The 16,177-nt window shown below is 38.1% G+C and overlaps 1 protein-coding gene and 1 long non-coding RNA gene across 2 annotated transcripts in view; one reads left to right on the forward strand and one right to left on the reverse strand.

Annotated features, from left to right (window-relative positions):
• Positions 1-13,023, reverse strand: part of Dnajc13 (DnaJ heat shock protein family (Hsp40) member C13) — a 69,707-nt gene extending 56,684 nt beyond the window's left edge. The window contains exons 1-6 of the mRNA XM_090323421.1: positions 12,670-13,023; positions 12,428-12,508; positions 4,629-4,704; positions 3,760-3,909; positions 3,219-3,260; positions 488-688 (exon numbers count right to left, since the gene is read on the reverse strand). Coding sequence (XP_090179547.1) covers positions 488-688; positions 3,219-3,260; positions 3,760-3,909; positions 4,629-4,704; positions 12,428-12,508; positions 12,670-12,734 — 615 coding nt within the window. The 5' untranslated portion in view covers positions 12,735-13,023. The remainder of the gene's footprint in view (positions 1-487; positions 689-3,218; positions 3,261-3,759; positions 3,910-4,628; positions 4,705-12,427; positions 12,509-12,669) is intronic.
• On the forward strand, positions 2,650-7,253 carry LOC150043090 (uncharacterized). Its single transcript, XR_016533469.1, has 3 exons — positions 2,650-2,790; positions 3,879-4,033; positions 7,065-7,253. It is a non-coding gene; the product is annotated as an uncharacterized LOC150043090 (long non-coding RNA).
• Positions 13,024-16,177: the final 3,154 nt, after the last annotated feature.

Raw genomic sequence — 16,177 nt, forward strand, 5'->3', positions numbered from 1 at the left:
TCAGATCTGAGGATCAAGGTTCAAAGCCAGTCCTGGCACAAAAGGACCTGAGACTCTTATCTCCAATTAACCTCTAGAAAACGGGAAGTGGGGCTGTGGTTCAAGGGTAGGGTGGTAGCTTTGAGCTGAAGAGCTCTAAGACAACATCCAGGCCCAGGGGTAGGGCGGTAGCCCTGAGCTGAAGAGCTCAGGAACAGGGCCCAGGCCAAGTTCAAGCTCCATGATCCACCAAAAAAAAGAGTATAAAGGCAGGATCCAGTGGCTCATGTCTATAATCCTAGATACTCAAGAGGCCGAGACCTAAGGATCCCAGGTCAAAGTCAGCCCGGGGAAGAAAGTCCATAAGACTCCAATAAACTACTCAGAAAAAGCTATGGCTCAAGTGGTAGACCACTAGCATTGAGCATAAACTCACATGAAATACTAAAATGAAGTATAAAAAATACTGCTCCCTTTCAAATACCTTTTCTTAAAAAACACTACTTACCAATCTGCTAAATCCTCCATAAAGTATGCAAAACCCTCCTTGATAATCGGAGAGATCTACAAAGCCTTCAATGTTTCTGTAGTCATAGGAGCACAGTACTCTGTTGGTTGCAGGATTTATTTGGTCAAAGCCTCCAGGAGTTACTTCCAAAATTACAGGTTTCCTTGTGTCACTCCAGTGATGCTTATAGCAGTTATATCTCTGGAGAGAAACAGTATTAGTTTCAAAGTTCAACTGTAAGCTTACCATAAAATAAAACTACATTTAATATATGTGTCATGGCTAAAACAACCAGAAAAAAAAATCTAAGCAATAGGAACATTTATAGGTACTATCCAAATTGCCAAAAGGTTCATTTCCATGTGTGCAAGCGAGAGGGTGCTACATATTTCCTAAGGAATGTTGACTGGAACTGAAAACATGCTCCTTAATTGACAAAATTTTACAGTTACAGTTTGTAAAGCAATTTTAAGCTACTCTTTATATGAAGTTGGGGGAAGGGGAATCCAGCTAGACATGGTGGCATTTGCCTTTAGTCCTGGCTACTCAAAGTTGAGGCAGGGACTGTTTGAGCTAAGGAGTCCCAGGGTTGCCTGGGCTTCCTCAAAACAATCAATCAAATGGAACAAAAGGTTTAATCAAGGCTGCTAAACCAAATGATGTGATATAAATAAAAATTTAAAGGAAAAACAGGATAACGAAGTGTCAGATGTGATATTATACCCAAATACTATAATGATTCTTTTGTCTTCTATCAATCCAAATGGAGAGCAATGTGTGGTCAAGTACCCAACTCTAAAGGTGAAAATGGCTGCTCCCAGAGCACAACTAGTTTTGATACTGAGGGAAGAAATCCTGTAGGTTTCAAGAAATAGCAGGAATCATCCTGACACTGGACTCAGCAATGACATTCACAGGGGTCATTTCACATGACCAACCTATGGCTCTATGTACCCCACAGTTTTATAAAAAAGCATTCTTCAGAAAAGAGTGCCTGCATTATTAAACCAAAGATATATTTAGCCCCTCGACTTTAAGCAAAAGGACAGATCAATGCAGGCCACAAAACAAGGTGATGTTTTTCAAACTATGCCTGCTATGTGTCTCAAAGCCACTGCACAGGCCATTCTCCATTCCTCCGAGCTGTTAAGTCAGCTGTCGTCATGAGGAAAGCTCATGGGAACATTCCATTATCCTCTACAACTGTAGCAGAGGCCAGGCCTAAAGGTGTTTGAGAAATGCAGATTTGGAGAAGGTTATCTAGGATAACAGAAGGCCTCAGGGCCAAATTCAACTTATATAAGAGTTGCTCAGCTAGGACAGCATTTTGGGGGGGTGAAGCCTCCACTCTGGGAGAGAAGTTTAAGTGTCACTACCTCTGAGTTCTTTAATGTTTTAAGTGAGACTCAAGTGACATGAAAGGAGACCTCTAAACAAAATCTAATAAGTATGTTTTTGGAAGGATGCGTTTTCCAAACAAATGAGTAACACAGAAAGTCCAGCAGCCAACATAAAGTAATTAAAATAAGCACAATGAGTTGCAATTTGTAGAAATCTGATGCAGGCTCATAGGAACCATGGGCAAGCATTGTGCCGTTTGGTATGAAAGGATTATAAATGGTCACTGGGCAAGGAGCCAACTACTAGAGTTGAGATCAGGAAGACTGTGGGTGCTAAAACAGGCAGTGGAATCCACAGAGGGAGGACAAGAGCTGGAGAGGAATAGTGCTACCAGCACATTAGAATTCAATTCCTGCCTTTTGCTAGAAGCCATGGTTTTGAACAGTGCTGTAAATTTAGTCATTTTCTAGGCATCATTAAAAAAAGAATACCCACTCCTGATAAGAAATGTAACAGTTCAAGAACATCGGGGGGGGCGGGGGGCGTGTCACAGGTAGGTGAGAATAAAGAACTCTCATTCCTTCTACCCCAGAAGTCTTTGGTATCAAGTCAACGCTGCTGTAGCATGTCTAGAGAAGGTTTGGGAAAGTCAGGATTCTGAGGAGCAACACAATTTCTCTCGAAGCTATCATGCACCATGCCAAGCTTTAGAACGGGCCAGGTCTACTGCAAGAACTCATAATAAGACAACTTTAGAGTGCTCAAACCTTAATACTCTGAATACTCTGAAATAAGAAACTCCTATTTCAAACAATGCTGCTATGCTCCAAAAAGCTTTACCATCAGTATGATGCTTAGTGGTGTTGCTGTTCAGAGTACTGAATAAGGAGCATCTGAATTGTTATAATATCTTTAATGGTCCACGGGTGTTTTCTGTTTGGTTCTTGCTTGCATTTTTTGAGGTAGGTACTGCCAGAGCTTGAACTCAAAGCCTTGCTCTTCTTAGGATCTCTACCATTAGAGCCTCATCCTTGAGTGCTTTTGGTTTGTTTTTAGATAGTCTCATGTTTTTGCCTAGGCCAGCCTTGGATAGCAACCTTCCTACTCTTGCCTTAATTATAGGTATCCATCACCAAATCTAGGCCTACCACATGTAGCCCAGGTTTTTAATGTTTTTGACCTGATATCCAGAATTAAGACTTCTTAACATTAAGAATTTCCTGTTAAAATATATTTATCTCTCAATAATGTGACATTGGTAGATGTTAAAATCATATTTTCTTTTGGCTTTATCATAAAAATAACATGGAAATTATGAGGCATGATTTCTACAATCCAGAGAAACATTTAAACAAATAAAAGAACATTTTTTTAAATGTCAAATATTTACCCTTCCTGTGATTTTTCCCTCTGAAAAATCAGTTCTAAATCTCTGAAAGAGAAAACAAAACCAGAGTTTGTGAAAACAGACTGGAAAGAGACATGGTTCTCCACTATCTACCCCAAAAGATATAAAAATAAAAATGGAGTTAACATGATAACTATCAAAGTTGTAAGTTAGGCATATCCAATCAAAACAATATAGAGCTTTATCCAAGAACAAGGACAGATTAAATATGCGATGTTTTGTCTTGTCTATATTTTAAAAAGCTAATAACATATCAAATATAAGAGACTTCTAGGTTTTCTGTTAAAGAAAAGTGAAAGTTTCACACTATCCAGTTAATGGTTAAGAAGGAAAAAAACCCATTGATCAAAATGCATGGTATTCATAAACTGACTTGTTGAATGCTAACTCTTTTGTACAACTACTTGGAGAGAATAAAAATATAAAATAAGCATAATGGGTATTAGAGGTAAAAAAAAAAAGTCAGTATCTGTAATTATTTCACTTAAAGAGATTTAGTTCAGGAACACAGATCCTTTCTTACCAATGCTTCTGTAAGGAGTTCAGTTCTGTGCTCTGTAGAAAACTTTAAAGTTTCTGACTTCTTCCCAGTGCCTTTACGAAATGTGAGACTGAACTCTGTCCCCTGCCCTTTTCCAACAGGGCTGATGCTGCAAATGTCTCCATAAGGCCACTAAGAAGGAGAAAGGAATCTTTTCAGTTGTTGCCACAATACTGTAAAATGTAACACGCATATTTTTATTGAGCTTATACTTGCTGACTGAGCAAAAATTTACACGATACAAGTGGTCTACAAGGTATGTCTTGTAGCAATTCTATAATTCCAATTCTCAAACTGTTTAGTCATCAGAAACAACAATGCATATTGCAGATATTAATATAAAGCATCTAAAATAAAGTGAAAAGCACCAGAAAAGAGGATCATATGACTACTTTTGTGCATTAGGAAAGACAACCTACCAGTATGCTTAAGTTAGAATTATCTTTAAGTACACTTACATTTTACTCAGGTTCAGTTAGTCTTGCCTAAAAACAAGTAATCCTAGTTCCACAACAAGTATTTTATAGCAGTTAGTTGACGTATAACTAATACATGCTTGTATTAAATAACTGTACTTACAAAGAACTAATTTTACACAGATAAAATGGCTACAGTCAATAATAATAAACTGGAAGCTGGGAACTTAGAAGTAAACATATTCCTCTCCTCCCCGTATCTTTATTTTTGGTCTGAAGCACAAAACATTATATAAACATATAGTAATCTCTTTCAGATTTGCATTTGTATCCAAAGGTACTGGATTTCTGGCCAGGGTGAATGGATTATGTCCTAGCTTTTAAAATTCACGGAGGTTTTTTATACAAACACCTTAAAGGGAATAACGTAATTACCTGATTTGTTACTTCTAAGGTATTGGGATTATATGTAGTAATCGCATGGGTTCCAATTGAAAAGACACGTTTATACCTGTAAAGGAAGATAAGTGCTTATTTTAATCTCAAACAACAACAAAAATCATTTAAGAAAACATACATGATATCAACACAAAAGGAACATTCTTACATTTTTAACATATCCATGTGCATTGTCTTCACCAAAACTACACCTTCTGTCATTTTAACATGTCCTAAAATGTTATTAGAATGAAGATCTATCCACTATTCATTTTATTGTGAACTATTAAAATTACTACATAGAAAAATATGGCCTATGGACACAACCTTGAATAAGCTCATGAATTACTAGCTGAAGATATATAAAGGAAAATTTTTATGCTGACAAAATACACTGCACACTACCAAGTCTTTCAAAATATCCTTTCAATAGAACCATGATGGAAAGGAAGGAAAAACTATGGCTTGTACTGGTCAAACAGCCTTAGCCTAGCCTCCTCATATCTAATTAAGCAACAACTCCTTATTGCATTTATGTGCTGCAATTCTGTAGGAAACCCATACCACAAACAAGAAATTTTCACTGCTTACTTCCTTCACTTAAAGTAATGTATCTAAACAAGAAGAGCATTTGCATTATCAGTAATTCTTTAAAAGAGAGAATAGCAGATAAGCATAAATACCTTAAATACAAAATATTGAAATGGGTAAAAACAAGTATAAGAAAACATAAGAACAAAATGAATTCACAACTTAAGATAAAAATAATTGTCATTCCATGCTGATAAATTTCAGAATAAACCAACTACTATACAGAAGGATTTAAGAAAACAGCAAGGAAGTTTTTTGACTTTTGGGGGATCAATCTTTCTCCATCCCCACATGTCCCACCCCTTCATGGATCTGAGGTAACCACCATTCTACTTTCAATTTTATGAGCAACAACTTTTTAAGACTCCACCTATCAATGAGCTCATGCCTGGTTTATTTTGACCTTTAGCTTCATCCATGTCACAAACAACAAGATTACGTTGTTTTTTACTCTGAGTTAGTATTGTATATGTGTACCACATTCTCTTCATGCATCCATCAGTTAATGGAGGCTTAGAATGCTTCCATTTCTTAGCTACTGTGGATAATTCTACAATAAACTTAAGAATGTACATATCTTTTAATTTTATTTCCTTTAGATTTTATTTTATTTTCTCTTTGCATTCATACCCAGTAGTAGGACTTCTTGATCATGTAAGTACTTCTATTTTTAATTTCTGAGACCCTTTATATAGTTTTCAAGTGACTGCACTAATTTACATTCCTACCAATAGTATCAAAAGGTTCCTATTTCTTTGACATTCTCACCAGGTGTTATTTTTAGGCTTAATATATATACATATATATATATATGTCATTTCTTATTGAGATCAGATATTATGTATCATGTAGATTTGATTTACGTTTTCCTGATTAATGATATTATGCATATTTAAATCACTTAGCTTTTATTTATTTATTTTTGCCAGTCCTGGGGCTTGAACTTAGGGCCTGGGCACTGTCCTAGGGCTTTCTCAAGACTAGCACTCTACCATTTGAGCCACAGTACCTCTTCCAGCTTTTTTTAATATATTTTTTATTGTAATTAATAGAAGGGTTACATGATATTTGCCAGATAAATGGTGCCTTAATTCCCACATATTGACACCCTTTCACATGTCATGGTTCCCATTTCCCTTCCCTCCTCCCCCACTCATCTTGTTTCCAGCTTTTTTTTTTAATGTATGTGGTACCAAGGAACTGAACTGGGCTTCATGCATGCTAGATGAGCACTTTACCACTTGGCTATAATCCTGGCCTCTTGCTAGTTTTTTTGTTTTATTGTTTTGGCCAGTCCTGGGGCTTGAACTCAGGGCCTGAATTCAAGGCCTGAGCACTGTCTTCCAGCTTTCTCAAGGTTAGAGTTCTACCACTTGGGCCACAGAATCACTCCCAGCTCTTTCTATGTATGTGGTACCAAGGAATTGAACCCGGGTATTTGTCTATGCTAGGTAAGCACTCTACTACTAGGCCAAAATTACGGCTCCCCCTTGCCTGTTTTTGTTTTTGGTTTTTTTTATAACAGAAAATTCAACATCACTTGCTTTTTGGGTAAACACTAACAAAAAAGTTCATGTTGAGCATAAAATAATGATTCTCAAATTCTTGAGAGAATAAGACCTGTGTGCACTACTTTTAAAGTTCAAAGTCTTCAATTCATTCAGGGGCCTTAAAAAAGCTAAACAGATCTAACCAGAATAGGAGGACTTTTGTGTCACCAGCCCAGACACCCTAAAATACAGCTTAAAGTTTTAGAATATCAAGGTTGGCTAGTTTTAGTTGTTCATTACTGATAAGAGAACTAATTAATCTTCCCTAATAACAATTCTATTCACTTCCCAGATCTGCTAATACTGTCTGCAGATCCACAGAACTAAGACAATATATATGCCACTACAAATCCACCTTCTGGTCCAAGTTCTGTCTTTCAGCTTCAAGCAGTCAGACCTAATTCTTCCACCATTCACATCTTCATGGTGAATTCTTCCTACTATGTAGAACACTCCACTCACCAGAGTTCCTTCCACTATCTTAAGGTAAGTTTGGGCTATGAAAGTCTTTAGAATCCACACAAAATCTACAATTCATTGTACCTTTCATTACTAAAATTTGAGAATCCCATTACTTAACTACAATTTTACTCCATCTAATAAGGAATTAAGGACAAAAGGCCTCTTGAAGCTGGGAAATCAAGAGTGAGCACCACCAAAGGAACACTATGGCTTAGTGGTTAAGTCACACTGCCTGTGTCCAATGCCACCCAGACTGCTCACTGTGTCCTCTCCCATAACTTGTCAAATTGGTATACAAACCGATACATAATGCAAGTACTAAAAGAAATGTGGTCCACGTGCCTGGATCCTCTGAAAACAGCCAAGAAAAGTTAGCCCTTCTGGTTGTTATTGTTCTACGAGTTGAATAACTGTGGGGAGGAGAAGGCCCCAAACTTCACTAGACTAGGTTTATTAGTAATCATTAGTATCATGATTTAAGTATTCCTCCCACAGCCATGACTATGTTAGCAAGCTCGTATTTAAAACACAGAACAAAATGAATGGGTGAACCAGCAATTCATCTGGGCTGTATCACCATGATCCTCTGATTTGGCTACAAATCTACTTTCACCTAAGAGGCTCCACTCTGATCAAAAATATATTCCTCAGGAAAAAGAAAGGAGGAAGGGACATAGTCTACAAATATGTATCCTAGTAATTCAGTAAGGAAGATGCTCCACTTCTCCCACGACGACAATGGAGGCCTTCCATAAAACATTGTATGTTACGGTCTTCTGTTCAGGAATGTGATATTCCTATTCCTTTCAGCTCAGACAGAGGTAGCTTTTAATGCAATGCTACATGTAAAACCTAACATTTATCTAAAATAGGTTGGTACTTCTGCATAGAAGATGTTTAAGTCCCATACTGCCAGAGAATTAAGGATGAACTCATGAGAGGTATAGAGGATGGCAATGTCAAGAGCAGAGATACCACAAGGATATGATTCATACCATCTCTTCTTTAACCCTCTTCCCATCTGTGAGAAAGCACCAAAATGTATCAGCCTCACCTTCCCTCAACTCGACCCTCAATTTCCTGTACATAATCACTTCACAGACTGTCAATAAATATAGACTAAAAGCATCATGAGCATTCATTATTGAATGCCATAGCCAGATTATCATTTATCCTAATGTGCTATCGTTAAAAACTAGTTCAGAATCTAAAATGCTACTTAAATTCAGAGCATTTGCCATAACTAATGCACACCAATATTGAAGTGATCCATAAGTACACTGTATTTGGAAATCCCATTTCAAGAAAATTAAGAACTTTCATTACTTTGAAATTCTCCACTGTGAATCTGCACTTCCGCTTTAACTGAAACATCTGTACCTTCCTTCCTGCCTGAAATGGCTTTCTTAGGCCAAAAAGGAAATTTTGCTTTCTTGAAAGAAAAGTGTTTCCCCTCCCTAAGATCTACTCCCCTTTCTTGCTCCTCCTGGACAAACATAAATTATCCATAGACTTTGCAAGAGGAAACAAAAAGACAAGGGCAGCACAAGTTCCTCTGCCAGGCAAGGGGCCTGTACTTGAGTGGATGGATGGACTCACATTAGAATCCAACATGTTCAATGGCCACAAAGTGAGGCACAATGGAGACTTTGTTGAAGCTGACAGAAATGGCTCAAAAGTATTTATTTACCTCTGAGGGAAACGTCTGGACAAGGTATCTTTAAATCAGGCATATAAAGTTGTTTTCATCTTCATTGCCACCATCAGAAACATTTTTCTGAAATGTCAGGACTAGAAGTTTGGCAGCTAGCTATCAGTAGATCTGAGGATTACAGTTTGAAACTAGCCCGGGAAGGAAAACCCATGAGACTCTTATCTCCAATGAGCCACCAACAAGCTAAAGGTAGAGCTGTGGCTCAAGTATAGAGTGCTAAGCTTGAGCACAAAATAGTTCAGGGACAGCACCCAGGCCCTGAATTCAAGCCCCAAGATTGTCACATACATACACATACACACATACACACATACACACATACACACATACACACATACACACATACACACACACACACACACACACACACACACACAGAATGTTAGGACCAGTTAGCAGCATATATATACAGGCAGGGTATCTCTGAAAACCAAAGCCTATGCTAAGACTTGAAAATAACCAGGTAGGTATTTGAAATAAGATAGGAAGGAGGGACAACAGGATGAGGGATGGGGTGGGAGGAGGGAAATGGGGACCAAGACATGAGAAGGGGACCAAGACATGAGAAAGGGTTATCAATGCTTGTGAAGTAATACACCTTCTATCTGGTGAATATAATGTAACCCTTCTATTAATTACAATAAAAATATATATGAAGAAAAAAGAAAAAGAAAATAACCAGGTAGGTACCTAGTGGCTCATACCTATAAATCCTAACTACTCAGAAGACTGAGTTCATATCCATGCTAGGATGGTCAGAACAGGACAGCCAGATAAACAAATGAAGAGCAATTGGAGCTATCATAGGTAGGTGCTAGCTATGTAACATCCACAGCTACTGGACTGGAAAACATCAGAAAGTTAAGCACAGAATTAACCAGATACACCATCAAGTATTTATGCTAAAGAGAACTAAAAATATAGATTCATTCAAAACCTTCTACATGGACATTCATAGTAGCATTATTCCCAATACTAAAAAGGTAGACATAATGGCCAATTAATGGATAAACATACAAAATGTGGTATATCCATCCAGGGGAATACTATGTGGCAATACAATGCAGTACTGCCACATGCGACAGCACGAATGAACCTTACAAACACCACAGGCAAAAGCATTCTTACAAGGTCATGCTCTGTAATGTTTCATCTCTATGAAATGTTGGTAAAGGACAAATCCAGAGACAGAAAGCAAATGAGTGCCAGCCAGATGCTGGGAAGAGGAGGGGAAGAGGAAAAACTGCTATTGCTTACAGCAACTTTTAGAGGAAGTACTTTCTGAGTGTTGAAAGTATCCTAAAACAATGGTGATGTTTCAGAACCTATGAATATATTAAAAATCCAAGGACTTTAGTATTTAGAAAAGATGCGTTTCACAGAAGTAGACTATGTCTTAAAGATGTTACTAAGATACAAAAGTTTCAAGGTATGAATGGAGGGAAGGAATTATCCTAAGAGCACAGAAACAGTTCTGCTTAGAATTGCTACCAAAAAAAAAAAAAAAAGGAGGAGGAGGAGGAGGAGGAGGAGGAGGAGGGGGAGGAGGAAGGGGAAGAAGAAGGGGAGGAGGAAATAAAAGGATTGTAGTAAGCATTAGTAAGCATTAGTCACACTTTTCCCTAAGATCATTTTTTAAGTTTTCAGATGATCACAATTACTGACAAGCCCACAAAAGGTATTACAGTATATCTGTTCTCTAAAATTAGTATATCAGCATGTAATACATATATTAAAATTGGACTACATTATGATGATCAGAGTATTCTACCGCTAAACACTGCAGGGTTCAGGGTTCAAAAGAGAGTGAGTGGTATATCATTCCTTCTCTACCAACTACAAATGAAGAGTTAAGAATACCAAACAGTGGCTTATGCCTGTAATCCTAGCTACTCAGGAGGCTGAGACTTGAGGATCATGTTCAAAGCCAGTCTGGGCACTTAAATCAGTGAGACTTATCTCCAATGAACCACCTGAAAACCACAAGTGGCACTGTGACTCAAAGTAGTAGAGCACTAGCCTTGAGCTGAAGAGCTCAGGGACAGTGCCCAGGAGGAGGAGAGAGAGAGGGCGAGGAGGAGAAACCGGGGAGAGGAGCAGCAGCAGGAGCAGCAGAGCTCACTGGACACTGATGAAAGTGAACAATACAACTTGTAGGTGAAGACTGGGAAGGAGAGACTAGAAGAAAGTGAGGTAACTGGTGACACTGCATGAAAGGAAATGTACTCATTACCTGACTCACATAAATTTAACTCCTCTATATATCACCTATAGTAACAATAAAGTAATCTAAGAAAAAATAAGAACAAGAGCTCTACATGTACGTGTCCTATTTTTCGGTGTGGCTTGATTTAGAATAAATAAGTAAGCAAACCTATTTGCCAATGCACGGCATACTCATTTATTCATTACAACTCAAAGGGACCAGAACTCATAGTTCTATAGGCACACAGACTCCATTCATTAAACACTCAAGGTACTTTAGGCATAATTTAAGAACTTTCATTCACTCTACTTATCTAACCTTCACAACACTATCAGGAAGGAAATCAGCCATTCATCTTACAGAGAGAAAACACAAAACATTTATACCACAGCCTGACTAGTAAAGACACAGAACAAATGTCATCACCCTATTTCAAAGCAAAGTAATCAAACTCAGTTTAAATTTTTCATTATAAGCCTCTGGACAGTGAATGGTACATTTCTTTCAAGTAGATGAGAATGTGTTTATTGTACACAGGCTCAACATTTGCTTTTCAGTTCTAAAAAAAACAAAAACAAAAGAAACAAACAAAAAAAAAACCTTCCTTCCTAGCCGGGTGTGGTGGCTTAGGTGGCTCACATCTATAATCCTAGCTACTCAGGAGGCTGAAATCTGAGGATCAAGGTTCAAAGCCAGCCAGGGACTTTTGCACTAAATTCCATGAGACTCATCTCCAATTAACCACTAGAAAATAGGAAGTGGTGCTGTGGCTCTAGGGGGTGGGGCAGTAGCCTTGAGCTGAAGAGCTAAGGGACAGCACACCTGAAGTCCTAGCTACTCAAAAGGCTGAGATCTAAGGGTCACAGTTCCAAGACAGCCTGGGCAACAAAGCCCATGAGCTTCTCATCTCCAATTAACCACTTAAAAAAGCCAGAAGTAGAGTTGTGGTTCAAGTGGTAGAATGTAAGCCTTGAGCAAAAAAAAGCTCAGGGCCAAGTGCCCCGACCCTGAGTTTAAGTCCAAGGACCAACACCAAAACAAACCCCAAACAACTCCTTCCCAAGCAGATACAGAAATGTCAAAAGAAAAAAAGAACAATAATTTATTCTGAATGTAACATTTGCACTTAAAACACACACATATGCTTTTCAGAAGAGATGAGCTAAATAACGCCACTGAGTTACAGTGTACTATTCAGGGTACTGAAACACAGTAATGTTCAGACAGTAACTTTACAGAAGCAGGAAGAAATAAAGCCAACAGGAATACTTACTTTCCCCTCCATGAATGTTTTGTTGTATAGAAACAAGCCAAATCCTTATTTTCCCTAATTATGTTCATTTTGTGCTGAAACCTGGAAAATAAAAATGTGGGTCTAGTTAATAGTGTTCTAGTTGCTAAAATTTTCCTGACTCTGCCACACCACAAATAGGATTCTCTTCCTTTCCTTTCCTTCCCTTCCTCCCTCCCTCCCTCCCTTTCTCTCTCCCTCTCTCACACACACATATACATGACCTGCAAGACCATCTGTTCACTGCCTCCTGGACATAAGCACCACACTGTGATTGTCTCTCAATCATGTCTCTTCCTCAGCACCCTGGGCTGCCTGAGGGGCAGAAATGCCCTTGGTCAGCATATTTTGTGCATGAAATGTAGTAAGAAATATCAAACAGCACTGAAAACTGTTTGCCAGACATCAAAATTAATAATTCTAAGTTTCTACTGAGTTGCTAAGTGCCAGCAAGGCTGCTGTCATTGGCACGGATTTTAAAAGAGTTATCTTTTGTAAGTAACAATTTGCAAATAATAATTTTCCTATTATTCTTATTCTGCATATGCAGAACAAGAAATCTAAACTATTACTCAAATACTTTGTAGCAGCCAAAGATCATTCTTGCATCTTATACCTTCTTTTACTTTCTACTCCACTTCAGTCACACTTCCAGCCATTTTTGATTTAGCTATTTCTTTGATAGGGTCCAGGATCCATACACCCCTCATCCCACTGGGATCACAGACATGCACCACTATGTCCATGTTGTCTGTTAACTTTCTGACCGGACTGGCCCTAAATCATGATCCTCCACACCTTCACTTCCTAAGTAGCTGGAATTACAGGTGTGAGCTACTGCACCTAGCACCTCTACATATAATAATTTTTAATAATCCTAAAAATGGTTTAGATATCATTTCTTATAGACAAAAATTCATAAGCTACCATTAATTCCCATGGTTGACAGTGGCAAATCTGTTGGATTTCTGGGATTGATGCTCAAGCATCAAGCAAGTAATATCTAGCAACAACAAAAAACCAGGTAAGTTTCAATTCACTCCACTGTTTCTTGCTTTCTAGTAAGTGTCTTATAGTCTTTATTACTGGCAGTAATGCTGACACCCACTTACAATCATTTGTGAGTAAAATCATGATGATCTAAGACAATGCATGATTCTGACACAAAACTACAGGACTTGAGAGCCCACTGAAATGGAGCCTACATCAGACTTGACTCTGGACACAGAGTACAGGCAGAGCTTCAGGCAAGCTACAGTCATCAAACAAGCAGAAAAATCTACATACTCAGCAGACCTAAGCATATGCCCAAGGCTTGGGTTAGATAAACTCAGAAAACTCATTTAGCCATGGATGAATGACTATAAGCTCAGGAAAATAGTGCAAGTAATAAATAAGAAAACTGGAAATTAAACAAGGCTATTCTGTTTACAGCATTTATCTTATACACTCAGCTGGAAATGACTTTGATGAAAATATAACAACTTAGAGACATAAAGAACTAATTTTTCACTTTGAGTCTCTAAAGTTTAACAGAATTTACTGTATCAAGGGCCGGGAGATTGGCCTAGTGGTAGAGTACTTTCCTAGCATGCACGAAGACCCAGGCTCAATTCCTTGGTATCATATACATAGGAAAAAAAAAAGTCAGAAGTGGTGCTGAGGCTCAAGTGGTAGAGCTCTAGCCTTGAGAAAGTCCAAGGACAGTGCTCAGGCCCTGAGCTCAAGCCCAGGACTGGCAAAAAAAAAAAAAAAAAAAAAAAAAAAAAAATTACTGTGTCATAATTCACTCTGCTCTCATGTAAAGAATTAAAAACGAGAATTGGTCTTGAAAGGCATCAAAAATTGGAAGAATTGGCCAAGTGCGGTGGCTTATGCCGGCATTCCTAGCTAAGGAGGCTGAGATATAAGGATGGTGATTCAAAGCCAGCTCGGGCAGGAAAGTTCAATTAACCAGCAAAAAACCGGAAGTGGTGTGGCTCAAGGGGTAGGGCGGTAGCCTTGAGCTGAAGAGCTCAGGGACAGTGCCCAGGCCCAGGGGTAAGGTGGTAGCCTTGAGTTGAAGGGCTCAGGGACAACACCCAGGCCAAGTTCAAGCCTCAGGACTGACCAAAAAAAAAAAGGGGGAAGGATTGTTGAGTGGATACAAAAATAAACACACCTGTCTTATGGGAAGTACAACATTAATGTAAAAGCGTTAGAAATAGGCATGTGGTTGTCTAATAGAAAGCTATTTTAACTTGGTGATAGGTGAAAATTTTTATGTGTTTAGGGAAAACTATTTTTTTGGTCTGTTCTTGGCAACACTGGAGACTGAATTCAGGGATTCTGTGCTTTCTAGGCAAGTGCTCGAACAATTACATCACCTTTCATTTGTCTCTTAAGTTTGTTGTTCAGATAGGTCTGCTTTTTAAAATTTTTAATTTTATTTTATTGTTTAGGTAATGTATAGAGGGGTTACACTTACATTCATCAGGTAGTGGGTGCATTACTTCTCGAACATTGATACCCCTTCTCATGTTTTTTGTCCCTTGTCTCATGTTTTTTGTCATCTTGTTTTCCCCCTTCCCTTCCCCATTTCAAATAAATAAATGTATATACAATACACCAGGTAACAAAGTCAGATACAGTAACCACATGAGATTAACCATAAGGAGAAAAAGAGAAAAGAACTGCTTTTTGCTCCAGCTTCTGTTCCACATCTGGCTTCTTTTTGAGATAGCATCTCAAGTCAATTTTGTCACAGCTGGCCTAGAACTGCAATCCTCCTGTCTCTGCTCCCTGAGTGACTAGGGATTACAGGCATACGCCACTAGGCAGTACTGAGTTTGCCTTGTTTTTCTGGTCAAACTCTCCTACAGTAGAAAAATGTTACTTACCTACTACACTGTGAAGCCACATCTAAAAATATGGTAGATACTTACATGATGGGAAAAATTTATGAAGGTAGCACTTCCTTCTACAGCTACATCTCAAGAAAATACAGGAAGAAGGAAAACTACTCCTGTGGTAAATAAAGACTGAGAATAACTACCTTGAAAGAAGAGGATGTGCATATATATATACCCAAAGTTGAGTTGGCTGTTCTTTCCTATACAACAATATAAATCAAATACTTAAAAGAGATTTCATCCAAGGAAAGCAAAGCTAATTTGGACAACATACTTTTTTCTGTTACCTTAAAAATCAACATTTTTCCTTTTTCAAAACTTCAAATGCCTTGAATTCTTTCCAGAACTCTGTTCAACATTTTGAAGTCTTCACTGCTACAGACATATTTTAGTTCCTACACATTCTTAAAATTTTCTGGACCTAATTCCCATTTACCTCTGAAGCCTCCCTTTGACTTTTTTCATATATTTTTTATTGTAATTAATAGAGGGGTTACATTATATTCACCAGATGGTGCATTATTTCACATACATTGATACCCTTTCTCATGTCTTGGTCCCCATCCCTTTGACTTTTACAAGAATGAAGTGTACCAGTTCAATAAACTCTTCTTTACCTCAAAAGCAGGCACCTAATAATCTCCCTCTACTATGCTAAATTCGAGCCTTGTAGGCAAGAGACTGTTCGGCGGCTGGGTTTTAACTTGTCTGTTCCCAAACTACAGTTAATGCATAAAGAGGGACAAGTACAACTTGAGCAGTTTTATAGTAGGCATCCTAACATCTAAATGCTGTGCCTTCTCTGTACTATGAAAAGACAATTTAAATTGCTACAATTTCC

Source organism: Megascapheus bottae, chromosome 32 (assembly GCF_031878675.1).
Source record: "Megascapheus bottae isolate mThoBot1 chromosome 32, mThoBot2.hap1, whole genome shotgun sequence".
Lineage (NCBI taxonomy): Eukaryota > Metazoa > Chordata > Mammalia > Rodentia > Geomyidae > Megascapheus > Megascapheus bottae.